Source organism: Anopheles coluzzii, chromosome 3 (genome assembly GCF_943734685.1).
Source record: "Anopheles coluzzii chromosome 3, AcolN3, whole genome shotgun sequence".
Taxonomy (NCBI): domain Eukaryota; kingdom Metazoa; phylum Arthropoda; class Insecta; order Diptera; family Culicidae; genus Anopheles; species Anopheles coluzzii.
The window spans coordinates 44,132,071-44,152,109 of record NC_064671.1 but is presented as its reverse complement, the minus strand read 5'-3'; the positions used below and the strand labels follow the sequence as shown (position 1 = coordinate 44,152,109).

The following is a 20,039-nucleotide window of genomic DNA, read 5'->3' as shown; positions in this document are numbered from 1 at the left end:
TTATTGCGCCGTTGGTGTGCGCTAAGCTGGCAAATTTCGGGCATAGCTTTTTGTCTATTGAATTAAGCGAAACTCGTCTATTGTGGTGTATGGTGGTTTGCAATGAATTGTATCAAGCCGCTATTCATTAGTAATTGGAATACCGCTTCCTCTAACCTAGATTTAATTCAATTAGCAAGCTACAATACAGGAATGAATGGGAATGCATTTATAATAATTACATGCAAAGTAACCGCGCATATGATGTAGATAATTTTGGCATAGTTTCCAATGTTTCCTCTTGACAGCGACTGGTTTGATTTTCAGCGCTGATGATAGAAATCAACAATTTATGTTGACTTACAGATACATTAAAATGTCTATAATCATATAATCATACGAATAAGTAACTTAATGAATGATTACACGCATTCGCCCTTTTTAAATATAATATATTAAAAATAAAAATCCGTATATTAATCAATAAAATAAAAGATCAATAAAGATCAATAACCCAAAAGTATATTAATTATTCTATTTAGCACAGCAATGCCGGGGTTCATTTAAAACACACAGAAAACCCATGACCATGTTTTTAGTAAAATTGTAGTTTTCTTAAAAAAAAAGGTTTAGAATGATAATTTAAATGCTAGTTTGTTAAATATTCCTAGCTAATTATTTTCTGTATGGCCAACCTTTCTGATGTAAAACAAACATTGTATTAAAGTTCAATTTATATTTGCATTTCGCTTCTTGCGCGTCAAAATAAAGTTTTACAGATCGTGGGGCTTGAAATGTAGAGATGTTGATATTGACAACAATTTAGTCATGACACTTCAGACTTTGATTCAAATTCATTTAATTACTGAATCGTTGATTTCGTTTGGTTAGTCGAAATTGTATAACATATCTATGAGTTCATGTCAAATGTATCATCAGCGGCGGATCTAACGGTAGGCGAACTAGGCGGTAGCCTGGTGCCCCGTCGATTTAGGGGCCCCGTAGATCGATATTTTATAGCAGTGGTCTCCAACCTTTTTAGGATCGCAAACCACTTGGATTTGAAAATACATTTGCCGTTGTCCGCATCTAATTGAGAGCATACATTTTAAAGACAGGTTGGAGACCACTGGTCTATAGTATGCAGTATGTATAAAAGTTGACAAAGTAGTAGGTACCCTAAATCCATTCAAATCTTAACCTAATAAAACCACATATTAATATCAATAATAATTTGCTGCCAAGTTTATAATTATAATTCCAATTCATTTATTACTATGGGTATTATTTAAGATTTATATCATTTTTAAATAGATTCGTGCAGGTACGAAAAAAAATTCTATAACATATTTACAAACGTTGGCTATTGAAATTGTCTTCCAATTATTCAACTATGATCAATCCTTTAGGGTGGATTAAATGAACTTAGACCTATGAGGCTGCATATCGTTCTCCCATGAAGGAAGTAATGTCAACGAAAGATTATCATTCATTCGATACACCTGGTTATACAAAATTGCGAAATCATTTACATACTGCAAACTGCATTATAACAACGTTTATGGTTCAAAGTTGTCCTCAAACTAGCAACACGGAATCAGCTGATCTGTTGCTTGCTTAAGCAAAGCTACACTAGCACCCAGCATTCTGTAACGTAGCAAATTATCAGCTTGCGCATATGCTAATCCAGCAGCTAACTTGACCGCAGAATCCAACACCATGTCCAACCACACAGGGTGCGTTTTGTCGAGAATCTTGTTTATCACGGGATCTAGGCGTCGATCGCGAACGCTCGCCCCCGCCACAGCCAAACGGTTGCGATTTGGTGATTTGAAATTTAAATTTTAAATTGCCACTAAAAGCCACGAGTCGATCGCGTACTGCCACGGTTGGTGTCCCTACTGGCTACCGGTCGTGCTGCACGAGGGCGAGATTGGATTAGCTCGTAAATGTTGACAGCAAATGGGCGAGGTTCAGCTTTCGTCATCTAGCTCTAGATAAGGTGCCATGGCTGGGCCAAACTAGTGTGCGATTTCATTTCCCATAGTAGAATGTGTGGCTATCCGAGAAACCCACGAAATAGTCAAAAGTAGATACTTAACGACACCATTTGGCACGTCATTTAGCAACGTATCGACGGGTGGTCTAAACTGGGCATGCTTTTGCGGAGATCTGACACTCTTGTTCCCCTGGGTACTAATGCATTCACGTGCAATCGGAATTCCACCCCTCAAGGCGAGACCGGCGCAACTGCTGAGACCATTCAACAACATCCGGCTAGACAAATGCCGTACTGACGACGTTGCTGCTCTTTGAATTGAACCTGATTCCGGTAAAATGCGAAATTGCCCTTGCGTACATTTACGCTAACGAGATAAAGATATTCCACTCGGTCCTGCCTGCGGGCGACACTGTGAGACTGTGATCACCAAAATCAAGACAAACACGGCCAAGAGTGGACCTGCAAAGGACAAATCTGGAAGTCAAATCTATTTGTACTACCTCGCCATCAAGGACTTTATGATGCGTGCTGTAGTAGCTCCACACTGCTCAAAGTATGGGCAACTGAGAGAAGCTTTGTGAGTACGTGTGCAAGAGAGGAGATCCTGTTTTGTGCCCAAAATAAACGCTCAAGTGGGATGCATATTAAATCAAGATCACACCAACTACGATGAGATTAATATGGCCTTAAGATTGGCGTACTTATCCTCAATTGAGCGAAATACTTTCGGCATTGCCTTGAAGACTGGGTAGGATCTTTGACCTGTTGCTAAGGATATTTTTGGAACCATTTGGATGCTTATTATGTATTTACTCCTTCTAATTTGGATTGATTTGAATTGAATTAGAGCATCTGTTTTGAATGATTGTATTCACATGGATAGTACTTGTCATATTTATCATAATTTTTTAAAATGTACAACACACTACAAGACGTATGCTTACCACCATTTCATGAGCAATAATCATACTACCCAGTCTTCTTTATTTACTTTGTACATACTTGAACCACACTTTCGGTGCACGTGATTTGGAACCGGTGCGGTAACTTCCTCTCATGATCGTCAGTCGTAAAACGAAAATGTCACCTGCTGTCCACGCGGGCCGGATATTAATTATCCTCCCCGGGCTTCATGATGTCATGATCGGCAAACGCAATTACATCCATTGCCAACCCCAACGAGCAGTGGAACCTCCGCTAAATGTACTGCGTGCGGTGTAGCACACAGCACATGTAAAATGCAAATTCCAATCACGGTTTAGATTGGAGTCCAAGTGGCTGCATTATTCGTTTCATTTATTGTTACCCTTGGCCTGCCCACACGTTGATGACGCCAGCGGCAGAGTCCTAAGCGATGCGATGGCTACAAGATTTGGAGGTCCTCACGCTTGCCGCACCATACCGCACATCAGCCAAGATATCAAGAAGCTACTATCATCGATATACCATCGTCAGTGCAGCGTAAGGGCGCCGTAGATCTACAGCGTCCTTGTAGTTGATGGAGGATAAATTGAATGATTTGATCGCAACAATGCTGGATGATGGTTTCCGAAAAGACCGGTCCACCACCGGTCCCTTGAACTTAATTTCTCATGCTCAACCTTCTGCAGATGAGTTTGATGAGACGACAAACCGGACACCAAGCAGATAATCCAGTGGACATATCAAGGGTGCGCCCCAGCGAAGGCTACAATAATCATGCGAAGTTGTCCATCATTGTTGTACGAGACCGGCGATTAATTGCAGGCTTTGTTGACCTGACACAATGAGATTGTTAAACATGGTACATGGTTAAATTTCACCATTCGCTCGAACGTAACTCAATTTATGTCCACTAGCTTTATCATTATTTTTCTCCCCTCAGCCAAGACTTATTATTATTTACCGACAGATCTGAAACAGAAAAAGCGAAAAACATTCCATGGGCGTTGGACCCAACACACTCGAAATTTTCCATACGATAAGCTGCTCCGATAATTGGTTATTGGTCTTATTCCACTATCGAGGTGTCGAGTGTACCTGTCGTGATCAACTTTGCTTCCCAAGCGTCACTAACCTGCAGAAGTGATGCCTCCAACTCGACGCGGCTTCAGATGCCATCAAACTCTACGCACACTTCTGATTGTCTCAAGTACAGCCGTTCACTTACAACACCTACCCGCTGATGGGCATGCATCGTTTCCCATTTAGAGCGATCCCTATATCTTATCATGATGCTCCGCACCGACCAACGCAACAGAAGCGAACATGAAAACGAACATCAAGAAACAGAACATTGAACAGCATTCTCCGCAGCAGAACCAAAAAAAAATACCCTCTCTCCAGCAGCTTCCGATGGCCGGTGCCAGTGTTTGCTGATGCGCCCGACATTCGAAGGTTCCGACCGGCACGACGCTCTCACCAAAATGGAATGCAATTTTCTCGCAGCGCCAAATTTGCATCTTTTTCGCTAATTTGCTGCATGCATTTATTTATTTATTTTTTCTCCTCGCCGTCCGCGTTAGAGCCTTGTGAAGTGGTTTCGTTCTGTCCCGGTCGCACATGCAGCTACACCTGGTCGATTCACCGCTAGCGCTAGCCGACCGTCTCTTTTCCGCTCGGCCGGCGGAGCAACATTAGTAGTATTGGTACAGGTCGTACGAGGCAACAGCAGCAACAACGGAAGCAGCAGCAGCAGCATCAACCGCGCGCTGGTGTACTAGCATTCGCTGTTCGGACTGTTGCGGGTTTTAGTTGATCGTCTTCCATCGCACCGATCAGTCGCCATCGTTTTGTCGCTGCCGCCGCCGTCGCATCGTGTTAGCATTGTGGCTCCGGCGTTTTGTGTTGAGTGCCCAAAGTCGTAGACCTCGAGCAGCTTGAGCGCATGTGACTGAAGTGTTTGTGAGTGTGAGTGTTTTAAGCATTTTATCTAAACCGTGCTATTCCGGCCCGAACAGTGGATCAAATACACACTGAAGGCAAGCAAGATAAGCAGGTGACAAGCGCACGCTCACTCAAAGCGATCACACCAAAGGGGAAGCTCGGAAAAAGGATACACGGCGGGCGAGACTGCGTGCTGGCGTGCGACTGCCTTCGCGATTTTACCCTTGCCAATTAGCGTGCGCGCGGAACGATCAAATTAGATTGCATTTTACAACGGAAGCAGCACAGTTTTTACCCAGCTACTACCATCACCCAGCGGCCAACGGAGGTACAGAAGCAGCAGAGTCTGCCGATAACAAAAAACCGCAGGCAAAACCCGAACCAACTCGACAGTGTAAACTGGTGCTGGCGCTTCGTTACCGCTCTCGAGCCAAGTGTCCTGCACGAGGATCTATTTTGAGCGCTACTTGCTCGGGACATTTTTAAAGTGGTTGTGTTCGTTATTGTGTTTAGATTTCTTTCTTATTTTCTTTCGTTTTGTTGTTGGCAAGCGAATTGTATCACGCTTCGGTATCTCGGTGCGTCAGTGTCAATGTCGGTGGCGAATCACGGGAGTACTATTTCTTGTCAAGTGACCAACGCCAACAGCAGCGGGCCTGGGCCCTCGCACATCCCCGTGCCGCATCAGTCACGGCTTCGAACGTGACACAGCCCGTGAGCGCAATTTTAGCTACGATTGTTTAAATCAAACATTTGCTTTGGGAAGGGTAGAGCTGACGGCCCCAAAAAAGAAAAGCAAAGCGTCCACCACAAGACACGCACCATCCCTTGCCTTCCACTGGGCCCCAACCGGAAAGGCGTCTAATATTTTACGACCCAAACGTAGCAAGCAGCAAGCAAAAAACGAAAAAAGCGTAATTTAAAACATCCGCAAAGTCGGAACAACAAGCCGAATAGTCGTGCAGTGAAGTGTATCGAATATTTAACCGTATGCGCTTGTGGTGGTGATAGCAGCCGTACTACATAGTAGCAGCAGCGTTGGCGAGAGGGAGCATTTTTTTTCTAATTAGTAGTGCAACATAGACACTCGACGACCGCCAAAATATTAGAAAAGCTTCGGAGCGTATAGCGCGCGGCCCATACACAAACACTACTTCCATATCTTCGTCACCGTATTGGATCATCGCAAGTCAAGCGCAGTCAAGAAGAGACACAGGTAAGAGCCTCACCAGCCACGAAGAGCACATATACTCACAAAAACACACACAAGATGATGTTCAAATGTGGAGCAGCAGCTCTCCGTAGGTGTTGATGATGACAATCGACGATGATGACGGTGTTGATGGTGTTGGTTTGGTGAATTTCCGTCCAACGATAACAACAGCTGTGTGACACGGGTTGCCAGTTGCGTGGGGCCGTAGATGCGTGTCATTTTATGTAAATGCAATTGCAAACTTCCGATACTAAAACGCTCTGGGTAGCGCACACTAGAGTAGCAACAGTACAGCCGCAGAATGCTATAACGTTAGAAGTATAGCGCTAACCACCAGCATGTCAGTCATTCGATCAGTCGGTTTCACTGTTGCAGCTTAGAGGCGATGTAAAGGAATTTAATCCAAGCAAAACCACATCCGACTTTAACGGCAGTGGTGGCAGTGGGAGTGGTAAAGTGTCAAACATTGTTGTGGAACAACAACTGAAGCCACAGGGGGTGGGTTACGATCGATCTTTCATCTCGCTGTTGTCGGTGCAATTGAAGTTGATTAATAGCTCGCAAAAATTGAGAGAGAAAACAGAACTCCATTACGATTTTGAAGTGGTTTTGCGACAAAAACAACCTTATCATTATTATTGTAACAGGTAGCCGGGCTGGTTAAATATTTACACTTTTGTTGTAAACAGGCGCGAACAAACGAGTGTACGTGTGAGTGTTGTTACTGCCACCGTTTGTTGGAGTGTCAAATATTGCCGGAAACAGTTACCGCAACAAACTGATAGGCCCATCTCCATTGTTGAAGACAGATAGTTACCCCGCAGACTGCACTAGTAGTAAACAAACTTCCCATTGTCATTGCAGTTTAAGTTGATTGTTTGTAGCGCTTCTGTTTTTGCAGTAGCGCGCTCTTGCGTTTACGAAATTGATGCTTTTACACACAAATCTAAAAATATCGTTCAACGAGAAATGGTGAGAATTATCAAATACAAAACGAGAGCAAATATTGGCAAAAGCACTTTGACCGGCTCGGTCGATATGCGTGATAAATCATTCATGCTACCACCCATCGTGGGGCCGTAAAGTAACCAGGTTTATTATGATCCCCCCACTCGTACTGTGCGAGCGATCCCGAAAATGTCTTTCAACAATCTTTTTTTTTTAACCGTGACGCGCCGGTACCTATTTGGGAAGTAAAACTTATTTATAGACTATAAACCGCAAACCCCGACGACCTCACATACCACTTACCACAAAGCATTCGGAAAAGGAACCGAAAGTGATAAACGCGTCGACCGCTGCTTCACACACACCCAGCGTTTGACGCAAATAAGAGTGTGCAAGAATAACAAATCGGTTTGCCAAAAGAGTGGACCGGTCGTGCAACGAGTCCCGACCGAAAAACCCGGTAAACCAACAGTGGAACGCGCGGAACTGGGAAGACCCCGGGAATGGTGCTAAAAGATCAGTCAGAGATTTTTGGCCAAAAACAAACCCCACCTCCCACAGTGACACCGTGTAAAAACATGCCCCGCACTTCGGGGCTCGCTTGATCCCTCGCTTGAAACGGTGGAATGTGTCCCCCACTTCCACCCAATGCATTAGATACCGGCCTGTGCCCGGTTTGTTTTGAACAACCCATCGCAACATGAGAGAGGGTGTCGTGCTGGTCTGTCGACAGTGTTAGCAGAAGACCTTGTCAAGCGTGATCGCACTGCAAAGAGCGCTGCGGCCGACAACCGAAAGCTTTCGCGTCAAGATCGAGGACGCACGGTGTCGAACAGACACCTCCAACAGTTGGGGATTCCCCCGCGGGGTGGATAGTCCGGACAAGAACGGGTGGGAAAAACGCGCGTGATTTGGATCGCTAATAACTCGGACTCACTTGCCAATCGATAAACCCGAGACACTGGCGTTGAGTTTTGAGGACATATTATGGAAACTTTGAGCATGATTAAACTGTTATACACACTGATGGCCTCAAAGAGCGAAAGAAGCCACGTGCCTAAAAACCTCGATCGTTATCGGGTTAAAATCTACCTTGACTGTGAAACACGTCCTGTCGGCAAACAAACAAACAGGTTCGGGTTCTAAAATGATGCTTTGAGCGAGATACATAAGCGTGGGGGGAAGCTGTATGATTGATGGCGCGATCATGTGTCTTTCTTTTTTGAATCATTCTCTTCAAGGATAATGAAACGCATTGTATTCTAAATTGGTATGTCATGCATAGAACACCGTGAACGGTTCGGTCTTGTTTGATCTAAAGAGCGGTCAAGGTAAGGCCTTTAATGATAACCGAAAACTATTATTTCAAGCACTGATCGCATGCGTACCGAACGGGTCGACGGCGTGTGCCGGATAAACCGGACCTAAAATGCACGTCCCTCCCCACGGTTCTAACCGCTAAAAATGTCAGCTTTAACTATGGAGTGTCAGTCGAACCAATCTAATGGGCACCTCTACCGAACCCACGAGCCAGGTTTGCACCCAGGCGGAAATACCCTCCGAGCAAACCCGTTCCCACCAGGTGTCACCGATACGCCCATGGTCTGGGAATTACCGGGGCAAGGTCAAACCGGCTACGCTTTGGGCTTTGGCGGGCGTGTGCTAGGTCTGGCAAACTTCCCACCCCATTACCAGTGCCCCTTTTTTCGTAACGCAACACTAACAAAGCCGACCACGCGACCGAATGCCGTGCGCGAGGTGTTTGCGACAATGCCTGACGTGAGTGTGTGTCAAGTGTGGCCGGTTTATGGTTGTTTTACGGGAAGAAAGTGTACGGCTCATTTGCAAACTGCACCGGTTTGATAGTTTAAATTTGTTTTTTTTTTTCGGGTGCATTGTACTCTGTACGCTTTTAAGTTACGTTCAATGTCTCACGTAATCAACACAAGAAACGACGTATTTGGAAGACGGTAAAGGACAGCTACGATCAGATAAATCTGTGTCAGCTGCAGCAGACATTAACTGTCTTGATGGTTCCCTTTCGCCATATCAAAGGCAATTATTGCATTACTTTTATTCCTTTAAAACACATAAAAAACTCATGAACATTGCTTCATAAAAGCCATAAACCAACAAGAATATAATAAGCGTAATGTATGTCCGTTCGGCAAAGCATTGTGCTCAGCTTCCACTCGTAAGATTGGACAAAATCTTATTCGCCTGCATTTAATGGCCAACGCTCGCCGAAACTGCTCAGCATAGCGCCACGGATCCTTTACGATCCTTTTCGTGCTGATCGTTCCGTTTGGCTTATCGCTACGAAATGAAAGTCCCCGAATACTTGCCTTGCTCTGCATACACCGCTAATCGAGCCGCGTTCAGCGCGCTACCAGGGACGGCTTAAAATGACCGACCCATAATAACTGGGAGGAGGCTTTTTCTTCGTTTTGTTGAACCAATAAGCTCGATCGACTGGTTGATCTTGCTGCCAAACAGCTTATTAGCGTTAATTTCGTCCCACCGCACTGTGCTCCCCGTTTCTTCGATTGTCAATAAACCCGATTTGCCCTGCAGGGTTCGATCACGATCAATGAACGGTTCGCAAAACGCAAGTGTTGATGGGAAGCTACGCAATGAGAGACCACGTCAAACCGGAGGCACGCCAGCTCCAAGGGATTCCCATGTATTGTGTTTCTTAAGGGAATATTCCAGGCGCGTTTACTTTGGCACAGCAATACTTTTAGCAATTATTTTTCATTTTATTGTCTTAGCATGGAAATGCCTTTGCAGAAGATAGAAGCTGTTCGCAGATCTGCACCGGCAAACAGCAATAAAACATCACAAACACACACACACACACACACACACACACACACACAAACAACGATCGGTTTTTATGGACCTTGCATCCGTCTTGTGGTGTTTTGTTGTGTTTTGAAGATCGTTTCGAGTGGTTGCCATTCCATTCAGGAAGTGGAAGCATCCGAACCGGTACCGTAGGGTGCTGCTGCAGACGTCTGTATGACCAAACTGGTAAGCCGGTTAACCTTGGGCTTTGGAAAACATTCCCCTCCGGGCGTTGATTGTGCGGTCTTCAGATTGCATGCAAGCGGAACCACTCCGAGCCGTGATGCTAATATTTTGGACGGATTGTCTTCCCGAAACTGCCAAACGCCCCAAGCACTATGGCGCCACATGCGCCAAGATAAATTCTGCACCATGTGGAAGAACATCAGTCGATGATGGCATGGGAAGTCTTCATAGACCAGCAAGTTGATCGCTTAGTTGACCGTCCCACTTGCCAGTAGCAGACTCGATCTGTTCGAGTACAAATTGATTAAAATTGTTCGAGAAGTAACGAACTTCCCATTTTGATATGAGACCCCAACTTCTGCTTGCTCTTCGTTGTAAAACATACCACCAAAATTCCCTTGCCATCTCTCACACATCGTCATTCTACTCGGACGGTCCGTGCGTCAAGTGTATGTTAATAATTTTTGACCCTCATTTTTCAACCGCCAAACGCCCTGAGGTGGCGCGTGAACGATGCCAATTTTGCGGCTGATATCTTGATCGCCGACCTACCAGGATTCCTTAACCACACATCGTTCGGTGGGCCGAGGTGGTAGTGATCGTACGATGCACTCTTTTTTTTGGGCATAAAGGATTGCGCCAAGAGAAAGAAAAAAAACCTGCAACACGATGCTACTCACCGTTTTGATGTCCATTTTCCCACACTGCCATGCTCGTCGCACCGTAGAGTGGGGTCGCACCATTACCCGGCATGAGCGGGCATGAGCAAAACGAGCAACGAAAAACTGCGACGCAAAAGCGAAACACCCAAAGTGGCCTTTCCTTTTCGCCACTTTATCGTCCTGGCCCCGGGGGACGGGATGAAGAGGAGGAGCAGGAAAGGATGACTGAAGCAGCACAAGAAACTCGTGCTTGAGCTCCATAAAATCCCCGCAATTCCGACTCAGTTTTTGCTTGTTGCTGCTCAAACCAAACTAGAGATGTTGTGCCATTCACAACGCCAAATCCGTGCTGTTTATTATTTGCCAAACAACTTGAGTTTATTGGACGGATTTCTTGGGTTTTTTCAAGTTATTTTTTACCCCGTTTGGCAAGGTATGGATTTGAAAGCAAAGATGAATTTATTGCGGTTGACTTAGTTTTTTTTGCAGTTTTTTTTGACGACATCAACACCGAAAATGATCTTTCTTTGATGATCATTTGATCAAGTGAAGAAACGATGCTCTATAAAATAATTGTTAGTTTTTCTTTTTCTTCTGCGAATTTGTGATCTTGTTTAACAAATATGACATATCAAATTCGGAAACTAATAATACAAAAATCAAACCCTTCTACGACAACCATACCATGCAAATTGCAAAATGCGATCGATCGTTTCTGTTTCTTGTTCGCCATGGCATATTCTTCCGCTAATAGCTTACCTTCAAGCCGTCACAAAATTACCCTGCATGCTTCACACACGCATACACACTTACAGCTGTACAGTAGCCAACATCAGCGCCAGCTGCGTACACACCTAGCTGATCATCAACTTTTCAATTGGCCCATGGTGCGATCGTTGCTATCCAGTTTGAGCCGGTTTTTCGAGCGCTGGCTCGTTCGTGAATATTTATGATCTTTTCTGCCGCATCTCCTCCTGCCCACAAAAACCCACCCCTAAACGCTTTCGGCAAGCGATTGATCATATCATCAAATGGTTAGCCGGGGGGAGGGGGGTCGTGTGCGTGTGTGCGTTTTTTAGCCTCTCTTCTTTTGAATGGCGAAAGTAATGGCGCAGTTTTCCGTTTTTTTTTTGTTAGTTTTGCAGTGCTTAATGCGTCACACCGGTTTATATTGTAGAATTGTTATTGTTTGACTGTTGAACAGATGTTCCTAATCAATTTGGATATTTTTGGATTTTTATTATTTTATTTTGTTTGTCATATGGAAGGCCACATGGTTCTTTGTTTATTTGTTTTTTATAAGCCTCTAAATTGACTAAATTTTATTGAATTTAAGCTCGACAAGCACATTAACAGCTCGACAACGGATGCGTTTTTTTTTTCTTGCTTCAGTCTGACTTCATCGAATGCTGTATATGCTAATAAGTGACCAACCCGACCATCCGCCCCGAAACCGACCGTCTGCTAGTGTGCCTTGAGCTCATTGGCGGTACCTTACGTATGATTATTACTCATGAGCGGCCGCACAAACCGCAAAAAAAGGCAAAACGCCCGAGGCGGTGAAGATTTGGTGCAAAGTTGCGTTCGGTGCCACCGTGCGACATGTACGCGCAAATACATAACGCAACACGCCCTCCTAACCACCGAATTGGCACAAAGTGTGAACGGCGATCCCGCTGGCGGGGCCTGTGAAGTTTGGTGTGTCGGTGCAATACAAGACCGAGCTTGGCTACAATGTTGCATTTTGCGGTCATGACTTTTCGCACTGGGCGTAGGTTGGACACCATTTTTTAAGGTGTTTTGCCCAAATCTTTGCAATGGCTGGTTTGGCGACCTTCAGTATTTGTAATAGGTGAAAGCAGCTCCAACACCTAAACAACGATTAGTTGCACAAGCACTTGCTTGTGTTAATTTCCTCACAAGAGGGGGGAGTGGGAAAGCGGAAACAATAAACCTTTATTTTGATCTTCTTTTTTATACAATTCATACTCAACTTCACCAGTTCATACCATCTCACCCTCCATGGGCGGTCTGTTTATTCATCTTTTGTTTGAGTTAACGCGCTATGACGAATGGTGTGCGCAGTGTGTACCTTTATCACGTTCAACAAATGGCGCTTACTGTGCCCGGGGTGTAATCCAGTGTCAAGCTTCGGCAAATACAGTCAGTTCAAGCTACTGTTTCGTGCGAGCCAAACAACGCCTATTCTCCAAAAGCGCAATCTGATCGCACAATTGTATCACATTCCCATACAAAGCGTCATTCGTGAAGTAGAAGCCGCCACAGTGCCTTGCAAAAAGATGGTTTGTAGATTTGAGGTTGATTGACATTTGCATCTCTATCGTAGCGGGACAGTTTTTGCATGATAATAGACCTCATCCACGTGCAGTGCAATGCACTGGTCGTAGTAATAATAGAACCAAAGGTTGCCAGTTTTCATGGTCCAATGTCAATGTCACGAGGGGCTAGAAGTAAATGAGACCGATTGCTGCCCGTTAGTCCCGGCATTAGCTTTGCAGTAATTAAGCAAACGGACGCTCTTGAACGCTCTACAAATGGTGTCGTCGCGTGCGTCCAACTGCAACCGGCTATGCGCAATCCTGCGCTCGTTGAATCAGCTGTAGCCCGTCCCGTTTCCTGTCCCGGCCCTCCCGGAATGCATAATGGAACGCGCCGCAACGCGTACTGCACTTGCGCGTGATTATTCAATTGTTTAGCCAAGCGAAAGAGCCACGAGAGTCGCTGCAGCAGCCGACGCGCGTGGAGCGTCTTGGTGTCTGTGGCGGTGGCGCAACGGGTCGGGTGGGTGTTCTCCACATTGAAGCGCCTTGATTGGTGAGCGACCGGCTGGTAACCGAATAATAACAGGATGCGTTCGGTAGAATTAGGAGCGATCAGCGCAATTGAATTAGCGCAGAACGATGCACCGCTCCCCCGCCCTCAACGGTTCGGTTGTCGAAGGTCGGCTAAACGGATAAAACAGATTTCCTGCTCGACGGGCACTCGCTCGCCACGTGTCCAGTCGATCGTGATCGCATTTCGCATAGGACCGTGGGATGGTGGGTGGCAATGCTCGGTGGGAGTGGTCAACTGAATTTTATTATCATCGTTTGAATTGAATTGTTCCGCAAGGGATCTGAACCAGTTCTGCGGTAGTAACTCCCGCTTGCTGGGACGAGTGGTTTTGGTACGAATTGAACCACACGCCCTCTCTCTCTGTATCACACACATACATACACACACTAATTCGATGCAGCTCACGCCCATGTCCTGACGGGTTGCAGCCATTCTAAAACATTGTTGGGCACAACAATCTCAATGGACCGGTTCTTTCGACCCGGAGCCTATCGATCCGGATCCGTTCAGCTGAACTGGATTGACATAGCGACATGCGAGCAATAAATCATTAATCGAGTGCTCTCGATTTCTAGCCACGCCGGTTGACCTTCAGCCAGCAGGGGCAGCGTAACAAAACGAATCTAATGGCCAGTTCTACCTAGGTGATGGTCCACAACTGGCGCGCAGCTTCGTGTTGCTTTTTTGTCGTCTGTTTTTACTTATCAATAAAGCTATCATTGGCCTAGACAGCATCCGTTCAAAGCAGAACCGAGTGTTACTGACGATGATGATTACGCGGCGAAAATTGACAACTGAATCGCCTGCTCACTCGAGCATTGCGATCGGGATGGGGAATTGACATATAGATCGTGCCCGTCTATTTCTATGATTTCACACCCCCACGGTCTGGTTGATAAAAGGTGATAACACTTATCAAACACCTTATTTTTCATCAAAACATCGGCATTCACCGCATCGGAAGCGCAAATATTTTTTATTTGTTTACATTTTTCGATTGGCTTTCTTCTAAGCTTAAGTTTATTCAGGCTTTTTAAAAGCTCAAGATGGTTGTTTTTTGACCTTGATGCTTCGAAAGGCGGAATACAACAAGGAGATGTGCTCGTTGTTGTTTTGTTGGAACAAGATTTGGAAAGAAAATGTTTTCTTTCGGATTTTGGTTTGTACAGTGCTTCTGGAATCTTTTGTAATGTTTAAATCATATGCCTCTTCAGTGATGAGTTGAAATGATGAGTCAAGAATCGAAGATTTAAAAGGTTATTGATGTTTATAGATTAGATTCTCTCTTTAGAATGTCCTACTTTTTTAAAGAAAAACAAAGCAAAGAAATAAAAAGTACACCCAACGGGCATTTGTAATTCATGTCATAGCCCGCCCAAGGAACATTTTAAATCTTATCATAGTTTTAACGATGTTGCTACGGTTATTTCATTAAGCCTTCCTTTTTTCATTTGAAAGTCGTGTATGACCTCATAAATCTAAAATAAAACTAACTTAAGACTGAAAGGGCCCATCTATAGAACTCTGTTAAGACTACTAGTTAAAACAATTTCTAGACCTTTAAAACGTGAGGGGCAAATAAACTATCAAAATAACAACATATTTCTATGAATATGTTCTTGAGATGGCAATGAAGCATTGAATAGGAAGTCATAATAATGGTTGAGAGTCATTTGCGTATATTTATGTTGTATTGATATTTTCTCTGATGATCTCGCTCCCGTACGAGAAGAAATCCATGCCAAGAAAATTTAACTGTTGAAATACATTATAATAATTTGAAACATATCAAAGCGCCTCAATAATATGCACCTTTTTAGTTTAAAAATAAATTATTTAAAAAAATACAAATTCGTTTTAAACGCCCTCAATTTGCACCAAAAGGAGTGTCATAAAAACATGAGGTGAAGGTCGTTTTGGAAATTGCCATTTTTTCTATTTGTCATGTAATTTGTCATTCTATTTATCATGAATTTGTTAATCAAAATATCAGCATGGCTGGCACATATTGAACACACAAATGAACAATCGTATTAATAAAAATGGATTCCATTGGCTTAAGATCAGAAGGACTTTCCTGATCACAAGTTCAGTTGATTTGTAGTGCAATATGTGTGGCTAAGATCTTTTTAAACAGCACATAGCTTTAGGAAGCGCTTCTGCAGACTAATAAGTTTTAAGAATCTCCTCGTACAGGCAGTGTCAGAGATACGCGGAATCTGGTGGTAAATATGCGCTTACATAATCGCGATTTTCTCAGTTTTATTCATTTTTATTTATTAACAGAATTAGAAATATATCGAATAATCTTTGCAGGGGATAAAACCACCCACTGCCAGCAAAAGGAAAATAAAATTGAATGTTGTTTGGCTGAAAATCCCAAAATACTATTTACGCAGAAGTTAGAAATATTCGGATCATCAACGTTTTTTGTTAATAGCATATTTCAGGTACAACCTGTATAGCCTGTTTCAAGTTCCCCTCGCTCAAGACTTAATATGCATTTAATAAGATCTATTGATATTGATGCCTTAGTCTTAAATAACAATTTTTGAAACGTGCTTAAGAATACAATTACAGGTTGATTAAAGCCAGCAATCAAAACTCCAATTTTAGTTTCAACAGACAGTCTTATAAGCGACTTCAGAACGTTTTAAAGGTTTAACAACTTTAAACACTGTTAAGCATCTTCAAACGACATGTTAAAACTATGTGGCTAAGTACACTCATAGTAAAAAATGCTTAAGTCATGTTTAAGTGCAAAAGGTATGGGAAATGTTTCTTGGGCGTCATTCATATCGTTCTACTATAAGAAGAAAGGAAATATGTCATTTTGAAGCCAAATCCATATCACGGCAGCAAAATATACTTACAGCCATAGTTTAGTGGACAAAGTAGTTCTAGTCGAAAAGATGGCGAGATTCACATTAATTGTTTTAGAGCCATGAATCTGATTCAGAATCGTCTAGGGATGAACATTACTTCACGTAGCTGGCTATATCGCTTAAATATTTTATTTACTCGATTTACAATACTTTAGTTGCTGTCATAAACTTGCAAGGTGTATCACATGAACTCTGCTAATATCATCATCTTCCTCCTGATAACAGAGCCATTTTCAAGCCATTCTTTACTTTTACTACCCTTCACTTTATCTACTGTTGTTAATTTCCATAAACTTTACGACCATAGTAAACCTTCCGTGCTACTTTGGCCATTTGCTGGGTAATTCCCAAACCACTCGCCGGGTCACAGTATTTACTCAGCAACACTCCTCCATCGCTAAATTTTGGCTGCGTCACAGTTTGTTTTTATTGTTAGTACAACACAGAGCATTGTTTGTGTACAATTTTGTCCCAAAAAACCCCTCCCCATGTCCTGTTCGGCGTAATTCATCAGCATTCCTCTTTCATTAGCTCGCAGCCGGTTACGATAATAAGCGATAATCAGCCTTCAGCCAGTGATGCTAATTAGTTGAGTTGCATTTTTCATTTTTTTTTTGCAGCCCTTCACGATGACGGTTGATAAAGGCCACACCAATACCGCGTTCGTCGGCGACGAAGCAATCAATGGGTGAGTGTTGCACAATCGGTCAGAGGTCGATCGGTCCCGGCGCGGGTAGAGTCTGAAAATGCATTTCCATTGTTCTGTGTGGTCAATTGCAGCAAGAAACCACCGCAGGCGAAGACGATCGATCCCAACATGTACACGCTGGAGATACAGGAGAAGAAACCCGGCCTAGAGACGGAGTACGATCCGTTCCAACACCGGCTGGTCGAGCATCCAACGACCAACAACGAAACGCTGATTCATCTGCTGAAGGGTTCGCTCGGCACTGGCATTCTCGCCATGCCGAACGCCTTCCACCATGCCGGGTGGACGGTGGGTGTTGTCGGCACGTTGCTGATCGGGGTCCTGTGTACGTACTGCATCCACCTGCTGATCAAGGCGGAGTACGAGCTGTGCAAGCGGAAACGAGTGCCGAGTCTGAACTATCCGGCCGTTACGCAGACGGCCCTGCTGGAGGGTCCGGACGCACTAAAGCCACTGTCCAAAATCATTATGTAAGTCATCTATGTGGGTGTGATCGAGCGGAAGTTCTTCGGTGCAGGATATAACACATTTCTGAACTTTTTCTCCTACAGCCACGTGGTGAACGTGTTTCTCCTGATCTACCAGCTCGGCACGTGCTGCGTGTACGTCGTGTTCGTGTCTTCGAACATTAAAGCCATCGCCGATTACTACACCGAAACGGACACCGACGTGCGGTTGTACATGCTAATCATTCTTCTGCCACTGATCCTGATCAACTGGGTCGGTAAACCAACGTGCCAGCGGGTTCACTCCCTGCTCTTTGTACTCAAACGCATACTAATCCAATTGTTCGTTTCTTTCTTCCGTCCCTTCTGGCTTGTGGGTCGATTGTGCAGGTTAGAAATTTGAAATTTTTGGCACCCTTCTCGACGATCGCTAATTTTGTCACGCTCGTCTCGTTCGGCATCATCCTGTACTACATCTTCCGCGAGCCCATCTCGTTCGAGAACCGCGACCAGGTCGGCACGATGAGCGGATTCGCGCTGTTCTTCGGTACCGTGCTGTTTGCACTGGAAGCCATCGGTGTGGTGAGTATGATGCTTATAGTTGGGTTACGGAGGATCAGGTCAACTGACACGCTTCTCCGTTTTGCAGATTCTGCCGCTGGAGAATGAGATGAAAACGCCCAAGAAGTTCGGAGGAAACTTTGGTGTACTGAACAAGGCCATGATCCTGATCGTGACGCTGTACGTTGGTATGGGCTTCTTCGGGTATCTGAACTACGGTTCGGCTATTAAGGGATCGATCACACTTAACCTACCCGAGGAAGAAATGTGAGTGTTCGCCAAAAGTTTAAGTTTGTGAGCGATTGAACCATTTAATATCACTCTTACTCGCTTACCAACAGCTTGGCGCAGTGCGTTAAGGGAATGTTAGCTTTCGCCATCTACATCACGCACGGATTGGCGTGCTACGTCGCGATAGACATCACCTGGAACGACTACCTGAAGAAGAACCTAGGTGACTCTCCACGAAGCGTCTTTTACGAGTACATCGCCCGAACGGTGCTGGTGTTAATCACATGTAAGTACGAGTGCTATTGAAGTGCATCGTTCGAACATCTGTCTAACGAACGTACGTTTGCTCCTCGTTACAGTCCTGCTAGCAGTGGCCATTCCCAATCTGGAACTGTTCATCTCGCTGTTCGGTGCCCTCTGTCTTTCCGCCCTGGGCATTGCCTTCCCCGCGCTGATTGAAACCTGCACCTACTGGCACTATCGGAAGGGTATGGCCAAGGTGTGGATGGTTGTGAGGAACAGCGTTATCGGTGTGGTCGCTATACTGGGACTAGTGATCGGTACGTCGACCAGCATGATCGAAATCATTCACACCTTCGGTCATGACGATTGAGGTTTGCGCGGCTGTGTGCGCTAGCAATCAGCGCGCAGAGCAGCGACAATCAACATCCGCAACCAACATGAAGTATTGATTCGCCATCTTTTCACTCCATCATTACAAATAAGTATTATTCGACACGTAAACAGCGCACCTGGCGACAGGGAGAAAGTGCACTTTTCAGCAGTAGCGTAGTGAGGGATGAACGAGAGACAGACAGAGTGAGAGAGAAATGAGAGAAAGGCATAAATGACGCGTGTGAGGAGAGATGTCAAATGTTAAAGCCATAACCATTCCTATGAGCAGTGTGTTGAGGAGTCTAGGCAAAGTAAGGGGTAGCGCTCGGACTACTATTGCTGCTGCTACTACTACTACTACAATCATGCTGCTCCTGATCTCCTGATCTTGATGGCAGGCGGTGGCTACCAGTCTGGCCGTCCATCTGCCCGCCAGCTGTTCGATCGTTACTGTCATATGTGCTTTTGTGTTTAAAGTGTTGTTGTTCACACAATTCATTCGATGTTTCCTATGATCGCAACGATCGCAACTGTGAAGCGGTGGATTACGCACAAGAAGCCCACCTGGACGAACGTATGTATCTGTAAGACTAGCTAAGCTAAGTGAAATGATCGAAACCGTAATTTGAAAACTTGTGTACATAGCGTAAGTGAAGCTGCAATAAACCCATATTTTAAACAAATTATGTAAACATTTTTCGTATAGTAACTCTGTATGATTTTTTTTAATACTACTGGTTTCAAGCATCGTTTTTGTGAATATATTTAACCAATTGGGGTGGCCGGTCTAGTGGTACAGTCGTCAACTCGTACGACGTAACAACATGCCCGTCATGGGTTTAAGTCCCAAATAGACCGCGTCCCCATACGTAGGACTGACTATCCTGCTATGGTAACAATAAGTCACTGAAAGCCAGGCTCACTTTACCAGTGGGTACAGGCAGGTCTTGACCGACAGCGGTTGTTGTGCCAAAGAAGAAGAAGATTTAACCAATTGTGGATATATTTAATCAAGAATTTGGAACATCAATTGT

At 44.5% G+C, this 20,039-nt stretch overlaps 1 protein-coding gene across 1 annotated transcript; it reads left to right on the top strand.

The window, feature by feature from the left end:
- The first annotated feature begins 4,662 nt into the window (after positions 1-4,662).
- Positions 4,663-19,691, top strand: LOC120956408 (proton-coupled amino acid transporter-like protein CG1139). The gene is made up of 8 exons (XM_040377861.2): positions 4,663-6,062; positions 17,064-17,131; positions 17,224-17,622; positions 17,704-17,872; positions 17,989-18,180; positions 18,248-18,426; positions 18,501-18,676; positions 18,750-19,691. The coding sequence occupies exons 2-8, from the start codon at positions 17,073-17,075 to the stop codon at positions 19,001-19,003; spliced, it is 1,428 nt and encodes a 475-aa protein (XP_040233795.2). The 5' UTR covers positions 4,663-6,062; positions 17,064-17,072; the 3' UTR covers positions 19,004-19,691.
- The last annotated feature ends 348 nt before the right edge of the window (positions 19,692-20,039 follow it).